The sequence below is a fragment of the Dermacentor variabilis genome, chromosome 8 (assembly GCF_050947875.1).
Source record: "Dermacentor variabilis isolate Ectoservices chromosome 8, ASM5094787v1, whole genome shotgun sequence".
In the NCBI taxonomy this organism is placed as follows: Eukaryota; Metazoa; Arthropoda; class Arachnida; order Ixodida; family Ixodidae; genus Dermacentor; species Dermacentor variabilis.
Window position 1 is genome coordinate 40,375,260 of NC_134575.1, and position 18,211 is coordinate 40,393,470.

General features: G+C 50.7%; 1 protein-coding gene across 2 annotated transcripts in view; it reads right to left on the bottom strand.

The window, feature by feature from the left end:
• The window catches only part of LOC142590106 (sphingosine kinase 1-like), a 97,080-nt gene extending 79,045 nt beyond the window's left edge, over positions 1-18,035 (bottom strand). Inside the window, exon 1 of one of the 2 annotated variants that reach the window (XM_075701963.1) lies at positions 17,326-18,035. In XM_075701963.1, coding sequence (XP_075558078.1) covers positions 17,326-17,731 — 406 coding nt within the window. In that variant the 5' untranslated portion in view covers positions 17,732-18,035. Of the gene's footprint in view, positions 1-15,490; positions 15,627-17,325 lie in introns of those variants that run through there. The other variant, XM_075701964.1, reaches the window with a different exon arrangement.
• Between the last annotated feature and the right edge of the window lie 176 nt (positions 18,036-18,211).

The following is an 18,211-nucleotide window of genomic DNA, read 5'->3' on the forward strand; positions in this document are numbered from 1 at the left end:
CCAAAGGAGCGCAAAGCACCCGATCCGCGGTTGGACCCATACTTCGCACGAAGAAGTGAGCTAACCGTTTACAAAGGTCTCATTTACTGGGGTCACAGAGTCGTGATTCCCGAGGCTGCTCGTGGTGACATGCTGCAATTCCTGCACGAGACGCACCAGGGAATGTCTGCAATGAAGGCATTGGCCCGTACTGTCGTGTGGTGGCCCGGCATCGACGGAGCTATCGAAGAAATCTGTAGGAATTGTACTACATGCATACAAGCAAGCGCAATGCCAACGGCGAAAATACCAGTAAGCTGGCCACTAACGCACGAGAATTGGTCAGGTGTCCATTTGGATTATGCTGGTACAGTGAATAACACCATGATCCTAGTGGCCATAGATTCGCATTCAAAATGTATCGAAGCAATTCCAGTGCGTCATGCCACAGCACAATCGACGGTTACATCTTTGCGTAAAATCTTCAGCAGGCTGGGCATACAAAGAACCATTGTGACAGACAACGGAACTCAGTTCACGTCAGAGACTCTCATGAAGTTTCTGACAGGAAATAACATAAAGCACTTTCGAACGGCACCATATCACCCCCAATCGAACGGACTTGCTGAACGCGCCGTGCGGACGCTGAAAGATGGCCTCAAGAAGGTTAGGTCAGGTGACGTGTCTGAGCGATTGGCTAAACTGCTCTTTAGCTACCGTAGAACGCCCCTGGATGATGGACGATCACCGTCTCATCGACTTTTGGGATACCAGATCCGTTCTCGGTTGGACACATGCCTTCCACCACCCGTAACCTTTCCTATCTCTCCACAGGCAGATCAAGAAAACAAGCTGAGCCCGGGCACTCCTGTTCGGGCTCGCAACTTCGGAGAGGGAGAAAGGTGGCTGCCAGCCACAGTGAAAGAAACAAGAGGATCCCGAATGATCACCGTTGAAACGGCAGAAGGTGAGCTTCAGCGTCACATGGATCAAGTCCGTCCTCGATACAGTCCTGTGCCGGCACAACCTTCGCAAGATCAACCAGCTGGCGTACTGACGCTACCAGATGAGCCTCAACCAGCTGTGCTTCGTAGATCGACCCGTATACGAAAATCCGTACAGCGGTACTCACCTTAAGAAGGGAACAGTGCTGCAAAGCGAAAACGAAAACGAAGACGGAGAAAACCGCGTTCGCCGTGGCACGAGACCGACGTCATCGCACGTGCTTGAGAACGTCGGAAAAAAGGGCTGTCACTGAATAAACGGGCGCAGTGCTCCCGTTCTTGTGTGGGCGTTATTATGCTCCTGGCCGTCCGGCCGGATGCCGTTCCCGCCCGGTAGCAGTCATAACAGCTGAGTTATAACAGAAACGAAGGACGCGCAGGCAAGTCGGTTGACGACACCTCGGAATTCGATGCGCGCATACCCCCCTCCCTCTCCCCCCCCCCTCTTTCTCCGCGTGTCTTGCAAGAACCGGCCGGCGGTGCGCCATTTTCTCTCGAGGCGGGTCAAACTGTGACGTCACGAAACAACGCTTTTCAATTTGACGGCACACTGCCCGGCCATACCAGGCGGCGCCGCATCCGGCTTCCAGAAGACTACGTAAAGACAGCCATAACCTGCAGGCTGTCCTCGCATTAAAGCACATACAGCTTTCTCTGCGAGCTCTCCCGGATCCTGCGGACCGTGGCAGCTGCTATAGGTATAATGCTGCGGTCCTGCGGAGTGGCTCAAAACAGGCCAGCACACACACACGCAGAGTCACCTGCGCGAGCGAATAAGGGTGCGTATCGGTCCATAACTCCCTATGGTGCAAGGGTGTGAGTTGTGCACCGATTTACACCCTTGTTCGCTTTTGAGAGCGTAAATAATTTTACGGTGTATGCTGCCCCATACAAATGTACAGTGTTTGCCGAACGGTCACTGCTATACAGGAGCGACTGAACAACACAAAACTTGAGACGGCAGTTCGAGACATCCGCCCAATTTCGGCGCCCCAGGACCTACCGTGATTTATACCGGGATACTTGCTGCGAGCGGCGTTCGTTTAGGGCGTTTAGCCTATCCGCTCCGGCAACATGTGTGTGCATCTCGAATGCAGTAACCAATTAAGCCTTTCTAACCGCATCAGCTGTTCACACGTTACACACACTTGATGGCGGCGGTGCACGCAACTCCGCGAAGGCCACCGAGAAAGTGCACAAAGAAGAAAGAGGAAACGGCACGAATAACCGTGCAGTGCAAAAAAGAAGAGAGAGGCCGAAGCGAAAGCCCCGCAATGCGTGGAAAGTGAGAGAGGGAAAGGAGGAAAGTCGTGCCACGCAAGGGGCGGCCAGCGGCCGAGCGAGGCAACGGGGCGTCCTTGGCGAGGAGGCTGACGCATGCATGGAACAACGCGTTCCGTGCCGCATGACCGTCGCGCGGGGACTCCTACGGACACACCGGTGGCCGCCATATCAGCGCAGAGGAGCGCGACGGAGGGTGGCGCGACCCTCACGCATTTGAGCACTCCGTGCGATCACCATCGAAGGCCGATGCATATGCAGGGAACACGCGCGCGCCTGCCTCCGCCGGAGTCCGGCTCGAACGTTTGCAGTCGACGGACGTCTTCACGACGAAGTGCTCGGAGGGGGGGGGGGGGGGCTCCGAAATCTCGTTCGTTATACGGGTCACTTCGTTGTAGCGGTAGCGCACCGCACAGCTCACGATGTAGAACTGGGTTATGGAATCGTTCCTTCTGTTTGGATCCGACTGCTGGTACGATCTGTTGGGAACTCGGCGCTGACGCCCGTGGTTGTACCTGGGTCGCAAGCCCCAAGGGTAGCGTTGGCCTGGCGGCCTGGGGTACAACTGCAAGCATCCGAAGGTCCCGGCAAAGCATGAGTCGACAGGTAACAACGAAACAACTTGTTTATTTTAACATCGCAAAGAGTTGGCGGTCAGGTTTGACCGAAGTAGAGAGACGGGAGAGCACTTCACTCAACAGAAGAAATCGGAGCCCTCCTCTGGCGTCCGGGGGCAGCTGTTTTTATACTCTCGCAGTTGAGGGCAAGAAGGAACCCCTCAAAAGACGAGCACGTGAATGTACAATGGGCTAATGGTGACGCACACTGTCGTAGCGATGCCGTAGCACCATGTCGTGGCGCTGCGCACGATCTCGTAGCACCTGGTCGTGGCGCTGCGCAGCACACTGTCGTGGCGCTGCCGGTCGGACACAATGACTGTAACGAGAAGATGGTCCCTGCTTTGGCATCGCCTGTTTCGGGCACAATGACTGGAACGAGATCCCTGCTTTGGCATCGCCTGTTTCGGGCCCAATAACTGGAATGAGATCCCTGCTTTGGCATCGCCTGTTTCGGGCACAATGACTGGAACGAAATCCCTAGGCGGTCGCATCGCCGCAGACGCGCCTGGAAACACCTGGCGATGAGTGTTGCGGTGACGACGATCGGGCCAAAATGTCCGCCGCCCCGCCGCAGTCGCGCCGGCAAAACCACGTGTCGCAGGCGAAACGCAACAGACCGCCCCGCCGGGGGAAGGAGATCCCGATGGACAGGGGACTGCATCCGCTGTCCGGAGGGATGTCGCTCGATGATGCTCATAACCGAAGTCGGGCGTCCCTTGACGTTTCTTGAGCGCAGCGCACAGAGAAGGCCTCGTTCTCTCGTTCAGGTTCGCACGGGACACTGCAAAGTGACTTCGGGAGAGTTCACATTTTTGTTCTCGTTCCCGGCAAGCGTTAGAACTACGCTGAAAACTCAACCGCTCAGTCAGCAAGCACGGCACAACCCTCACTAAGCCCTGCCAGGCTCTTTCCCCTTTTTATACCACTGCCTAGTTCCTTACAGTAGTCTAGCATCACTCAGAACGCGTCCACAAATTGAAAAATTGCACTAGAAAGCATATCATCACTTTGAAACACTAAACAAAAGCAATATGTTAAAAAAAATCCTGCCTCAGGAAGAAAAACATCAGTAACAAACAATTTTGAGGCTGATTCCTACGTTAGGGGCTTCGACTTAAGCCATCGGCGTTACCGTTGAGACTCCCCTTTTTGTAACGCACCTCAAAGGAATATTGTTGTAAAGCGAGGCTCCAGCGCAGGAGGCGGCCATTTTTGGGAGAGATGGTCTGCAGCCATTGGAGAGGGCAGTGATCTGTCTCAATGATAAACCTCGAGCCGGCTAGATAGCATGACAATTTCTGAACGGCCCACACGAGACATGCACACTCTTTCTCGGTGGCGCTATACGCCTGCTCACGACTGGTCAGCTTACGACTAGCATACAGGACGGGGTGTTCTACTTCTCCATTTTCCCGTTGGCACAGTACAACGCCCATGCCTCGCTCACTAGCATCGCACTGAACAATGAACCCTTTTGTATAGTCTGGCGATCGTAGCACAGGCTGGCTTGTTAGGGCACTCTTTAGGGCGCTAAAAGCTCTTTCCTTTGTCTCGTCCCAGACGACTGTTTGAGGCTCTGTCTTTCTTAGAGCATCCGTCAGGGGAGCCGCGATATCAGAGTACCTAGGGATGTACCTCTGATAGAAGCCGGCGACACCTAAGAACGACCGAATATCGGTCTTTGTGCGCGGTTGCGGAAAGTCTCGCACAGCGGCCACTTTTATTTCAGAGGGGCGGCGACGACCCTGACCAATCACGTGACCGAGGTAGACAACCTCGGCCTGTGCTAACTGGCACTTAGGAGCCTTTACTGTCAAGCCTGCTTCGCGCAGGCGGGTTAGCACTGCCCGCAAGTGTGTCATATGCTCAGACCAGGATGCGGAGAATATCGCTACGTCGTCTAGATACGGTAAAGCGAATTCTTGCTGTCCCCGCAACACTTTATCCATGAGACTTGAAAAACAGTATGGCGCGTTCTTCAAACCAAAACTCAACACTTTAGGACGGAATGTTCCCATTGGTGAAATGAACGCCGCATACCTACTAGCCTCTTCTGTAAGTGGAACCTGCCAATAACCCCTGACAAGATCTAGGGTGGAAATAAACTGAGCGCTACTAACTTTCTCAAGGCGCTCCTCGATGTTAGGGATCGGATAAATTTGATCCTTAGTGATGGAATTAAGCCTGCGGTAGTCGACGCAAGGACGAGGTTCCTTGCCCGGTACCTCAACTAAAATCAAAGGGGAGGTATAATCACTCTCACCTGCCTCAATAACACCGAGCTGTAGCATTTTCTTTACCTCAGCCTCCATAATATCGCTCTGGCGGGGTGACACCCGATACGCCTTGGATCGTACTGGCTCTGTGGAGGTAAGTTCTATATCATGAGTAAGTACAGAAGTCCTACCAGGCCTCTCAGAGAACAGACCTTGAAACTCTTGTAATAGCTGGTGTAGTTCGGTTTTCTGCTCAGGCGACAGCGGTGCTTTACTGATAAGGTCACTAATGACTTGACCGGTGTCTTCCCTGTTCGTCACTGAGCCTAGTCCTGGAAGCTTGACTGGAAGCTCTTCAGGAACGTTTACCATCATGCACACCACTGCTTCCCTTTGTCTATAAGGTTTGAGCAGATTACAGTGGTAAACTTGCTGTGCTTTCCGCTTTCCTGGCAGACTTACCACGTAGTTAACGTCCGACATTTTCTGAACAATTCGTGCTGGGCCCTCCCACTGCACGTCTAGTTTGTTGTTTAGCGATGTGCGCAATATCATGACCTCATCGCCAACCTCAAAACGACGGGCCCTGGCTGTCCGATCATAATAAACCTTGGCCCTCTGCTGGGCCTTTGTCATTGCTTCACCTGACAACTCCTGTGCCCTTCTTAAGCGTTCGAGGAGCTTAAGCACGTACTCCACCACGACTGGATCGTCGCCCCTACCTTCCCATGATTCTCGAAGCATGCGAAGCGGAGATCGAAGCGAGCGACCGTACACCAGTTCAGCTGGCGAAAACCCCGTAGCCGCATGCGGCGCGGTCCTTAAAGCAAACATCACCCCAGGCAGACACAGCTCCCAGTCAGTTTGATGTTCAAAACACAAGGCTCTCAACACGCGCTTCATGACGGAGTGGAGCTTCTCAACGGAATTCGACTGTGGGTGGTACACTGAGCTGTGTAGCAGCTTTACCCCACACCTTTCGAGAAAAGTTGTCGTCAAAGCGCTAGTAAACACTGTGCCCTGATCTGATTGAATTTCTGCAGGAAAACCAACTCGCGCAAATATGGACAGTAGTGCATTAACTATCTCAACTGAGCTGAGTTCTTTAAGCGGCACTGCTTCAGGGAACTTTGTCGCTGGGCAGATCACAGTCAAAATGTGTCTGTACCCCGTGGCTGTTACCGGCAGAGGTCCCACTGTATCAATAACGAGCCGTCTAAAAGGCTCCGTAATGATAGGTACCAATTTCAACGGCGCCCTCGATTTGTCCCCTGGTTTGCCCACCCGCTGACAAGTGTCACATGTCCTCACGAAATGGTCTGCGTCCCGAAAACACCCTGGCCAATAGTACTCTTGCAAGAGACGGTCCTTAGTTTTCTTAACTCCTAGGTGTCCGGACCACGAACCCCCATGTGACAAGCGCAACAGATCCTGACGATAGCATTGAGGCACGACCAGCTGGTCGAACTCCACTCCTCGGCGGTCTAGATACTTCCGGTACAGGACTCCACCTCTTTCCACAAAACGCGCAGTTTTCCTGGCGATACCTTCTTTGACATTGCAGCGCACGTTTTCCAGGCTGCCATCCTTTTTTTGCTCGGCTATCAAAGCCGTCCGGCTGACTTTTAGCAACCTATCAAGTCCGTCTGACGTAGGCGCGATGAGCAAATCAGTAGATAGCTCTTCTAACTTTCCCGCATCGGGCGTTTCCTCTCCAGTATCTGGCGCCTTTAACGTTACAGACTCAATTCTATTCTGTTCGGGCGTGCTCTGAATATCAGCTTGCTGCGCCTCTGACCCTTTTTCGTTGTTTGATAACGTCGGCCCCGCAACTACCGCCTTTGCAGCGAGCTCCCGAACCTTCGATCTGGTTAAGGCCTGAACACTAGCTTCACCAAACAAAAGCCCCTTCTCGCGCAGGAGGTGATCGGACCTGTTTGAAAATAGGTACGGGTACTGGGGTGGCAGCATAGATGACACTGCCGCCTCCGTCTCAAGCGCTCCGAAAGGTCCTTCAATAAGCACTTTTGCTACCGGCAGACACACGCTATGAGCTTCCACGGCTTGCTTGATCCACGCGCACTCGCCCGTGAACATATGGGGTTCTACGTAAGACGGGTGAACTACATCCATCGTAGCTGCGGAATCGCGAAGCACTCGGCACTCTTTCCCGTTTACGAGGAGGTCTCGCATGTAAGGCTCAAGAAGCTTCATGTTCTCGTCAGTGCTGCCTATTGAAAAAAACACAACTTTTGGTGTTGTTTCCGGACACTGCGCCGAAAAGTGACCCGGCTTCTGGCACGTATAACAAACGCCCGCTCGCCTCATCTCGAACCGCTTTCTGCGTTCGGCTTCGGCTGCCGTCTCTTTACGTTTGGTCGGATTGCTTTCACTCGCATCCTCACTACGCGTGTCCCCCTTAAATCTCATGGGCGTGAACCTTGGCCTCTCAGACTTGGAGCCAAATTCACCCTTTTGACCGTCCTTAGCTCCGCGAGCTCGACGCGTCACAAACTCCTCGGCTAGCTCAGCGGCTCTAGCCACCGTACTCACGTCTGGCCTATCCAAGACCCAGTATCGCACGTTCTCCGGTAACCGACTATAAAACTGTTCTAGCCCGAAACACTGCAGAACTTTATCGTGGTCACCAAACGCTTTCTCTTCTTTGAGCCACTCCTGCATGTTCGACATAAGCCTATACGCAAACTCTGTATATGACTCACTTTTGCCTTTCTCATTTTCCCGAAACTTCCGACGGAACGCTTCCGCAGACAGCCGGTACTTTTTTAGCAGACTCGATTTTACTTTGTCGAAATCCTCTGCTTCCTCTCTATCCAAGCGAGCGACTACGTCGGCCGCCTCGCCGGGTAACAAAGTGAGCAAGCGCTGTGGCCACGTTTCCCGAGAGAACCCCTGCTTCTCGCACGTTCGCTCAAAGTTAACCAGGAACAAACCAATGTCCTCTCCAAGCTTAAACGGCCGCATCAGGTCAGTCATTTTGAACAATACGCGTTCTCCTGCACCGTGTGCCTGACTTCCATTACGAGCGCGTTCCATCTCTACCTCGAGACGCTTCATTTCCAAAGCGTGTTCGCGCTCTTCTTTTTCTTTCTGCTCTTTAAGTTCGCGCTCCTGTCTTTTTGACCTCTCCTCAATAGTCTCAAGGCATTCCGACAGCTCGTCATCCTCAGCCTCTAACTCAAGAATAGCCGTTATCAGTTCCGGTTTTCTTAGTTTGTCTGAGACATCCAGACCCAACTCTCTTGCAAGCTCCAACAATTTCGGTTTGCGCAACGACTTCAAATCCATGGCTGCTCTGAATGCTGCTTTCTCTACTGCTTACTATTGTCTTGCCGCAAACTAACCCGGCAGCAACGACAACCACAATTACCAGCTCTGTTTCTAACACTAACAAAAGCCTGGCAAAGCTCAGAAGAAGAAAGTCCCGCACTCACCAAACCTCGCAGGCGGGAATTCCGCGCAGTCGTTCCGCTGCAGGCAACCAGTCGTCACACAGGGCTCGTTGCACTGCTCCCGGATCGTCGTTGAGCTGCTCAGCATACTGTCAACTGCATCTCTTTGCTGCTGGCCTCCGTTGTCGCGATCTCGCCGCTGGCAGACCGTTGTTTGAAGTCGTAGGCGATCTCACCGCTGGCAACCAGATGTTTGGATCCGACTGCTGGTACGATCTGTTGGGAACTCGGCGCTGACGCCCGTGGTTGTACCTGGGTCGCAAGCCCCAAGGGTAGCGTTGGCCTGGCGGCCTGGGGTACAACTGCAAGCATCCGAAGGTCCCGGCAAAGCATGAGTCGACAGGTAACAACGAAACAACTTGTTTATTTTAACATCGCAAAGAGTTGGCGGTCAGGTTTGACCGAAGTAGAGAGACGGGAGAGCACTTCACTCAACAGAAGAAATCGGAGCCCTCCTCTGGCGTCCGGGGGCAGCTGTTTTTATACTCTCGCAGTTGAGGGCAAGAAGGAACCCCTCAAAAGACGAGCACGTGAATGTACAATGGGCTAATGGTGACGCACACTGTCGTAGCGATGCCGTAGCACCATGTCGTGGCGCTGCGCACGATCTCGTAGCACCTGGTCGTGGCGCTGCGCAGCACACTGTCGTGGCGCTGCGCAGCATACTGTCGTGGCGCTGCGCAGCACACTGTCGTGGCGCTGCCGGTCGGACACAATGACTGTAACGAGAAGATGGTCCCTGCTTTGGCATCGCCTGTTTCGGGCACAATGACTGGAACGAGATCCCTGCTTTGGCATCGCCTGTTTCGGGCCCAATAACTGGAATGAGATCCCTGCTTTGGCATCGCCTGTTTCGGGCACAATGACTGGAACGAAATCCCTAGGCGGTCGCATCGCCGCAGACGCGCCTGGAAACACCTGGCGATGAGTGTTGCGGTGACGACGATCGGGCCAAAATGTCCGCCGCCCCGCCGCAGTCGCGCCGGCAAAACCACGTGTCGCAGGCGAAACGCAACACTTCGTTATACCGGTCGCTTGGTCGCAGAGGCGTTCGTTGTATAGAGGCGCTAGACTGCACCTCCAAAGAGCCGTGTCTAACTTAACTCTCTGCGCGCCGCAGTCTTCTGGACCGGATATCCCCATCCGGCACGAAGGCACTGCGGGCACTCGCCCACGTGATAATAAATTATGTGCTTTTAAACACACTGAAACTGCGCCGTAGTGGGAAGTGTGGCACGCCGTATACGGTGGACGCGGCTCCGAATTCACTTTACAGCGAAACTACTATAGCCGGATAGAACTCAAGTCTGTAGTGAAGCCCCGCCCACCTCTTCATAACCGTCAGTCACTGTTCCTCCGCAAGGCTGCAAATAGTTCGTACTTCAAGCATTTGCCTGTTACCTAAATAAGGCGGCGACCACTAAAATAAAATTATAAGTACTTATTTTATACGCTTTCACTCGACTATTATAATAGCCTAATTCTTTACTGAACTGAAATAAACCGCTTGCTTCGCTGCAAATTTATAATACTGTCAAGTTTCACTTCAGTTAGCACTGAAGTTTCATGAGTAAAACAAACTCAGCAGTGAAATGAACTGTACCGTGGACTTTTGAAGAGTGAAATGCTAAGACTCCGTACACTTTGTCCGTGTCTATTGCACACCTCATCGCTTCCGCCGATGACAAGACTCTTCAAGAACAGCAGACGCTCCGGAGGTATCAAGTATGACGCTTGAAAATGTCACATGACGACGACTTCGTTTGCTTCTGTGATTGGCAGCGGAGTAACACAATCCCGCGCGGTCCGTGTGTTTCGGTTGCCAACTGCTACACATATACATATTTTTTTGGATGGTCGTGAAAACGTTCTAAGCCAGCTTTTTTGTTGTTGTTGTTTAGGTTATTAACTTTCCGGAGTTTCCGGAGTTTATATCTCGACAGTATGGGTAAGGGGGGGGGGGGCGCTGCCAGGGGAGATATGCAGGCGAATTTTCAAGTTTGTGGGTATATAAGGGGCTAAATGAAAATTGATAAACCGTGATTTTCTGCCTGTGCGTTGGAGACGTAATATATGAATCGCTTGCAAATTTCTCCGCTGCCCTCGCAGAACCAAAGGTGGTATCAATCCTATACTTGAAGGGAATGGGGGGCAATGTTGTGGGTGAGCCGTACCGAAAGTTTGAAGTGCGGAGGTTAATTAACGCATTAATCGTTCTAAGGCTTTATAAGCGTATAATGCACCTGGCAGGAATTTTGTCCCGTGTCCTGAAAGACTTATCACCGTGCCACACCGCTCAAATTCAGAAAAATTATGAAAATAACACAAAGGTGATGAATGAAACCGTAACTAGGCTGGTTTCAAGACCAGCGATTAAAGTGGGAGGTAAGGTACCATGGCAACCAGTAGGTAAGCTCTCCTAAGTAACAAAGAACCTAATAAAGAAACGACAAAGCATGGAATTGTTCACCTCAAGAGATCAGACAGAATTGGCTGAACTGTCAAAACTGATCAACAAGAGCACATTACGGTATATTCGAAATTATAACATGGGGAAGATTGAGGAAGCAGTAAAGTATAGCCGCTGTATGAAATCAGTGAGACGAAAACGACATAGGACAAGGTAAGATAAGGTAAGTAAAAGCAGCAGAAGGGTTCCATACAGACTTGTACAGTACACAGAGCAGACACGTGACGTTCATTCGAAGTAGTGATGGACAGGATACAGAGGCTTCTTCCATAACCAGTGAAGTAGTTATGAGAGCCTTGCAAGATATGACGTAGGGAAAAGCAGCAGGAGAATATGGAATAAAGTCGATTTAATCAAGGATGCAAAATATATCATGCTTGAAAAACTTGAGGCCTCTTACGCGCAATTTTCATGACTTCAAGTGCACCAGAGAGCTGGAAAAATGCCAACATTATACTAATCCACAAAAAGGGAGACGTTAAAGGATTGAAAAATTCTAGGCCCGTTAGCTTGCTTTCAGTAGTGTATAAGATATTCACCGAGATATTTTCCAATACAATAGTCAACCAAGTCAGTCAACCAAGAGAACAGGCTGGCTTCAGGAAGGGATAGTCTACAATGGATAACATCCATGTCATCAATCAGGTAATAGAGAAATATGCAGAGTACAGTCAACCTCTCTGTATGGTTTTCATAGATTATTAAAAATGCATTTGATACAGTAGAGATACCAGCACTCATAGAGGCATTACCTAATCAAGGATTACAAGAGGTATACGTGAATATCTTGGGAAATATCTACAAAGATTCCACGGCTACCTTGATTCTCCACAGTAAAAGTAGAAAGTTACCTATCAAGAAAAGGGTCAGGCAAAGAGACACAATTTCGCCAATGCTATTCACTACATGATTGCAAGAAGTATTCAAGCTATTAAACTGGGATAGGAGTGAGGATCAACGGTGAATATCTCGGCAACCTTCAGTTTGCAGATGACATTGTCCTGTTCGGCAACGCTGGGGACAAATTACAACAAATGATTGAGGACCTTAACCGAGAAAGTTTAAGAGTGGGCTTGCAGATTAATATGCAGAAGACAAAGATAATGTTCAATAGCCTGGCAAAAGAACAACAATTCACGATCGTCAGGCAGCCTCTAGAGTCAATACAGGAGTACGTTTATTATCATCTAGGTCAATTACTCACAAGAGACCCTGATCGCGAGAAGAACATCTAGAGCAGAATAAAAATGTGTTGGAGTGCATATGGCCGGCATTACCAAATCCTGACTGGGAACTTACCGTTGCCGTTGCGGAGAAAAGTGTACAGTCACGGCATTCTATCGGTGCCAACATACGGGGCAGAAAGTTGGAAGTTTACGAACAAGCTTGAGAATAAGTTAAGGACCGCGCAAAGAACGGTGCAACGAAAAATGTTACGCGTAATGTTGTCAGACAGGGAGAGAGCAGAGTGGATCAGAGAACAAACGGGGATAGACGATACTAAGAGAAATAAATAGAGGTGGGCAGCAGGCCATGTAATAAGTAGGGTACATAACCGGTCTACCATTAGAGTTACATCTAGTGGGTGCAAAGGGAAGGGAAGCGCAGTCGAGGACGGGGGAAAACAAGGCGGGGCGATGAAATGAGGAAATCTGTAGGCGCAAGTTGGAACCGGCTACAGCGCAAGACTGGGGTGATCGGAGATCGCAGGGAGAGGCGTTTGCCCTGCAGTTGACATAAACACAGGCCGTTGCTGCTGCTGATGATATATACACGCGCTCTCCTACGCTTTCCCATCTCCCCTCTACCTCGTGACCGGCTTCCCCCAATTCACACACATACTAACCCGCCCTCCCCCCCACTTTGACACTCCTACTGCTAACGCATTAAAATAGCGAAAGCCATCTGCTCGTTGCCGACAAATGGCGACTGTCCTTCTTATTTGTTGCTACAGGCCGCATAGAGAAATAACACGAGTGTATTCCTGCACAAAGGCGGATACATGCACGTGACCCGTACGACGGCAGCGCAGACGTTTCCTTGTAACTGGGGGGGGGGGTCTTCCCCTCCCATAGCGCGTTTCTCGCAGAGGCGAAACGCGCAATCAGCAGAGTGGACGAAAAACAATGCGTGACGGAAGGGGAAGCACCGCACGAAGGTCGCGAGAAGAATCAAATCGGTTATGGCCCGTTCGTTTGTTTGCACAATGCGCAGAATGCTTCGCGATGACAATGCCAACGGTTTCGGAAGGCGCGGGGTGCTATCCACCTGCTGTCGTGGACACTGTGGGAAAAAAAAAAACAGCAAAACACTGCGCTCGCGTTTTCGAGACAATCAGTGGCGATGCGCACTCGCCCTGTGAGGAAGTCAGAAAAAAAAATGGCGCATTAAAAAGATGGCGAACCGGACCGCTGACGAGACGTCCACGTTGGTTCAGCACGACGAGTGCGAAAGAGATGTTGCAACTGCAGCGCATAGAACAGCAGTTCGGCTCGGGGCGAATCGAATCGCAGAGCCCGGGCACGCTCGAGCCGCCCATGGCCGCAAGCCGCACCGCACGCTTGCGGCCGCGCGAGAAATTGCACGTATCCAGCACTTGTGCGCAAATTACCATTTACACTGCGTGCACAGTGTATACCTTACACATTGTAAACCGAAATTTGTGCGCAAGTGTTTGATACGTGCAATATCTCGCGCGACCGCACGCGTCAGTGACAGCCCTTTGTTCAGACGTTCTCAAGCCGCCCCGGCAAGTGCGGGCGTTCCCGTCCGGTAGCAGTCATAACAGTTGTTATAACAACCTATGTCCAAGTTACAGCCTCCGCTGCATGTCTCCAGCTCGTGTGCACACTGTACTACTTTGCGCATCCTCCGACACAACAGACACTGAAAATTTCAGTAGTCCGCCCCAATATCTGCCTATGTCACGTGACAACACACCGCGGATATAAACGTCGTTTGTCGAGGATTTCGTTATAGTGAAGTTTGTCACACATCGATGTTTAACTACGCTCGCGATTTATTCTCGAATGAAACTGAACAGACGGAGCATACGCAAGAAACATGTACAGATACGCAAGAGCATGCGCAAGACACGGTAAAATATGGACTGATGAAGGATGTCCATACGCTATTTGAAGATAGCCACATAATATCCGTCTATACGGGACGCATATCTTTCTGTCACTAGGTCCCGACAGAATTCCACGTTACGCAACTACGGCATGCCTTCGTTTTTTTTTTTCTTTATACCGGTGTTTCTAAACCCACGCTGCCGAGGGTATAGCTAGTTAGCAAGCCCGACGTGCCTTGTGCAGGACTACCCGCATTGCGCCGCCAAACTGGTTTCTGCCCGAAATTTGCATAGCGTCAAACGAACGACGTCATGTAGATGCTGCGTCGCGCTGCACAGATGAAACGATTAACGAGGCGCTATATACGAGGCTCGAGTGAGTGAGTGAGTGAGTGAGTGAGTGAGTGAGTGAGAACTTTATTGAGAGCTCTAGTAATTGTGTTGTTCTGCGACTGAGGCGGATCCTTCAGGGGAGTCTTCCTCCTTGTGTCTTCCCAGTCTCGAGAAACATTTCCTCCACCGGATGGCATTAGAAACGTTATCGGCGGTCAACCCAGGTCTTGGCGAGACGCGGATGATAGACTTGCGGTATGTAGCTGGTGATACACGGAAGCCAACAAAGGTCGGATCAACGCCATAAGCGTTTATGATGGAGGATAAAGCGCGCGGACTCGCGTCGGCAGAGGAGGTAACGGCCGATATTGACGCAATACGTCGCTCACGCCTGTCCTGCACAATTAAGGCTCAAGTGAAGCGCATGCTCGTAAGTGTTCAGCGTCTGCCGACAGTCGTCAAATTGTTTATCGTGTCGTTCCGCGGGTCGACGCAAGTATACAGCGGAGACGTTCCGTGTACGTTTGGGACCCCCCCCCCCCCACACACACACACACACGATTGCTTCCAAATTTATAGGGACGAAGTAATTATAACAACGCCACAAAAACGCTTGAAGCAACGTGTACGAATATTATAGACAAATCCACGTATACTATAGTCATCTTTCCCGTGGTCCCGCCCACTGAACACGCAGACGTCTATTTGACGTCTACAAAATGTATTGACAAGATCAGCAAGACGTCCTGGCGATCACCTTATACCGTACATATACAAGACGTCTTCTCCGACCCGGTCCGATCGCAGCGAGTTATGAGTGCAAGTCGAACACTTTCAGTTCGAATCGACTTAATTGTAGCGTGCTGCTCAAGAATTTCGCACTTGATTTTAACGATTATGCGATAAATGGCCAAGTGTACAAATTTAGTTCTTTTTAGAACCGAGCTATACTGACTGCTACCGTCACTCGCCTCCGCGTCACAGCACTAACACCTTCACAGTTCACCGATTAGAAGAATAACCTTTGCCCAAGAAACTTACAATGTTTTCCCGCGTCTCCTGTTGTCAGAGGAAAATTCACGTCATTCGGCAGAGTTCGTAGGTATGTTTCTTTCTCTCTTGCGGTCATGAAATGTGACATATTCATGACGTCACGCTCTGCAGAACAAGCGGCGTGAATAATTTCAGATTCACAACTTGTAAGTCGCATACAAAATCTAGTTCGGTCGATGTTTCGATTCGGCAAAGGAAAAAAGAAACGACACCAGGTTGTAAGTTCCGTAATTTGAATTTACAAGTTGTCATAATTCAGATACCTACTATTTAAACCTTCCATTTAGAACTTATATTTAGGATTACAGCACAATAATTCTAAAAGGTGGCTGTGATGAGGCGCGATATATGTACAGTTGGTACTTTTTAGATTTTATTCCTTCCGAGCGCACGGTTTTGATTGCTACGTGATTCCACGCCGTTTTTGACACCTACTTAATTCACCGTGACTTAATTTATAGTCGACGAAAGGTGGAACAGCTGTTTTTCATGATTTTTCATTTTTTTCTCGCGATTTTATTGCAGGCATTTCCTGCTTTCGAAGGTCGAAAGGTTCCTGCAGATGCCACCATATGTTCGTTATCGGAGCGCTCGCAACCACCGATACGTCACACGTAACTATAAACGCCGTCATACTTAACCCGCATAATAATGACACGTATAGTAGCTAAACCTTAATAAGCACGTGCTGTCAGATCCAACCATCGAATAATTTAACTGGAAGGAAGACCCTTCCAGGCACCTAAACCATAAATTTCAAGCACTTTTCGCAGGAGAAACAAAATGCAGTTTGTTCGGGTTGAATATGACGGTGACCGTACATCGTTGGGTGACAGTTACACATGATGGTTACAGATGCAACAAGGTTCTTCGTCGAATACAGGCGATTAAATACTACATAGCACGGACGTCTCTACGCCGAAGGGGACAAAAATGCTTAACCAAAGGTGATCGATTCTGAACTATGGGCGCATTTGGAGAGCGATAAGGTTTCGCGGAATCGAGACACAGGTATTATCAGAACGAAACCAAGAACCAAAAACAAGCAAAACGGTGTCCCCGACAAACTTTCCGCCTCCGGTCAATTGCAAGCCCTAGAAACAAACATCTGTAGGCGCACACCCGAGAAGGCCGCATCCTCGCTTCACATTTCGCACGAACTCAATGAGATAAGGTCAAAACAAACTGCCGGCTTCCGCAAACGAACATATGCGCGCGTTGCCTTTAGCGCGCGTGACGAAATAACTGGCGTGACAGACAGTTGACAGCAGCGCAAACTTCTGTCCGTCTTCTGTTCCGCGAAGTTTCTCGTTAGCTGCAGTATACACATTATAAAGTACGAATTGGAATTCCTTTCCCGCTATCTGAGATATGGAAGCAGACGACAGCAGAAAACCCGGCAAGGAGAACGGAAGTGCCGCTCCTTCGCACGTAGGAAATTGCGGACAAAAATAGTAGCGTCGTGCCACCGCCAGTTCTCGTCGGCAGAACAGGTGCCACTGGGCGAAGTAAAACTCCGGTGCATGTGGGCTTGACCACGAAAACAAGCGCACAGCTGGTAATTCGCAAAGCGCGCGCGAAATGACTTGGGCCAAGCCAGATATGCGTCCGTCTGCACTTCTGGGAAGACCGCATACGAAATTAACGCGACCCCACTCGTCGCGCGAGCAGCCAGCGAAAGCTGGTCAATCGAGCACGTCTCTCGTTCGATGACGCGGTAAACCTCTTCGACGTCACTTAGAGGTGCTTGTAGGTGCGACCGAAACGAGGCAATGCAAATGCTCCGCGCGGCAGCTCTTTCGTTTAGTTTTACACACACTTACCGCCACCTCGCTCGGGCTTGACGCCTCGGAGTAGCCAGAGGAATGCCGACTGCCATACCCTGGAGATGGCGAGATTCGCTTCGTACTCGTCGCTTTTATCCACCGTAAACACATATGTCCTTTTCTGGCGCCTGTGGCCGAGGTTCTTCTTCTTCTGGATTAGATGGTACGCGTACACGCAGAAATACGAGACGGTTTTCTTGAGCCCGGTGGCGTTCTCGGCGACGCGCATCACATGACAGCCGATCACGTCGTCGAGCTTCACCTCGGTACGCGAACGGTACTGCGGCAAACCCTTGCCCTTGACGCGTGGTTCGAACACTAGCGACTTATCGAATAGCGTCACATCGTAGTCGTCCTCGGCGTTCGGGTAGAGCCGGAACTTGTCTTTGAGCACGCACTGCATCGCTGCTTTCACTTCTTTCTTTTCTTTTTCGTTCGCCGGTAGCACCTGCGTGGTGGGGACGACGGCGAATTCGTGGCAGACGACACGGGGCGACGTAGCGTCAGGCAGACGACATGGCCAAGAGCAGACGGTTCGCAACACAACGCCGGTAGTCGGCCGAGGCGCCGCGGCTGAATGGTTCCGTCGTTCTCACAGGAAACAAGCACAGGCTGTGCTGCTGCTGCATGCACGCAGCTGACTCGCGGCACGAGAAACGAACACACACAGAAAAACCCACTGGTCCGCAAGGCCTGCCTACTTGATGATGATGACCCTTGATTGCAGAGCCATGGACAAACGACAATCACAAATTGCCTTGAGTCAAACGTACACTATTACCATCTTGTCCGACTGTCAACAACTATAAAGGTATACAAAATTACAATTACCTATTGCTATTTCTCTGACATAAAAGTTTATTTTTTTTAACAAGTGAGTGTT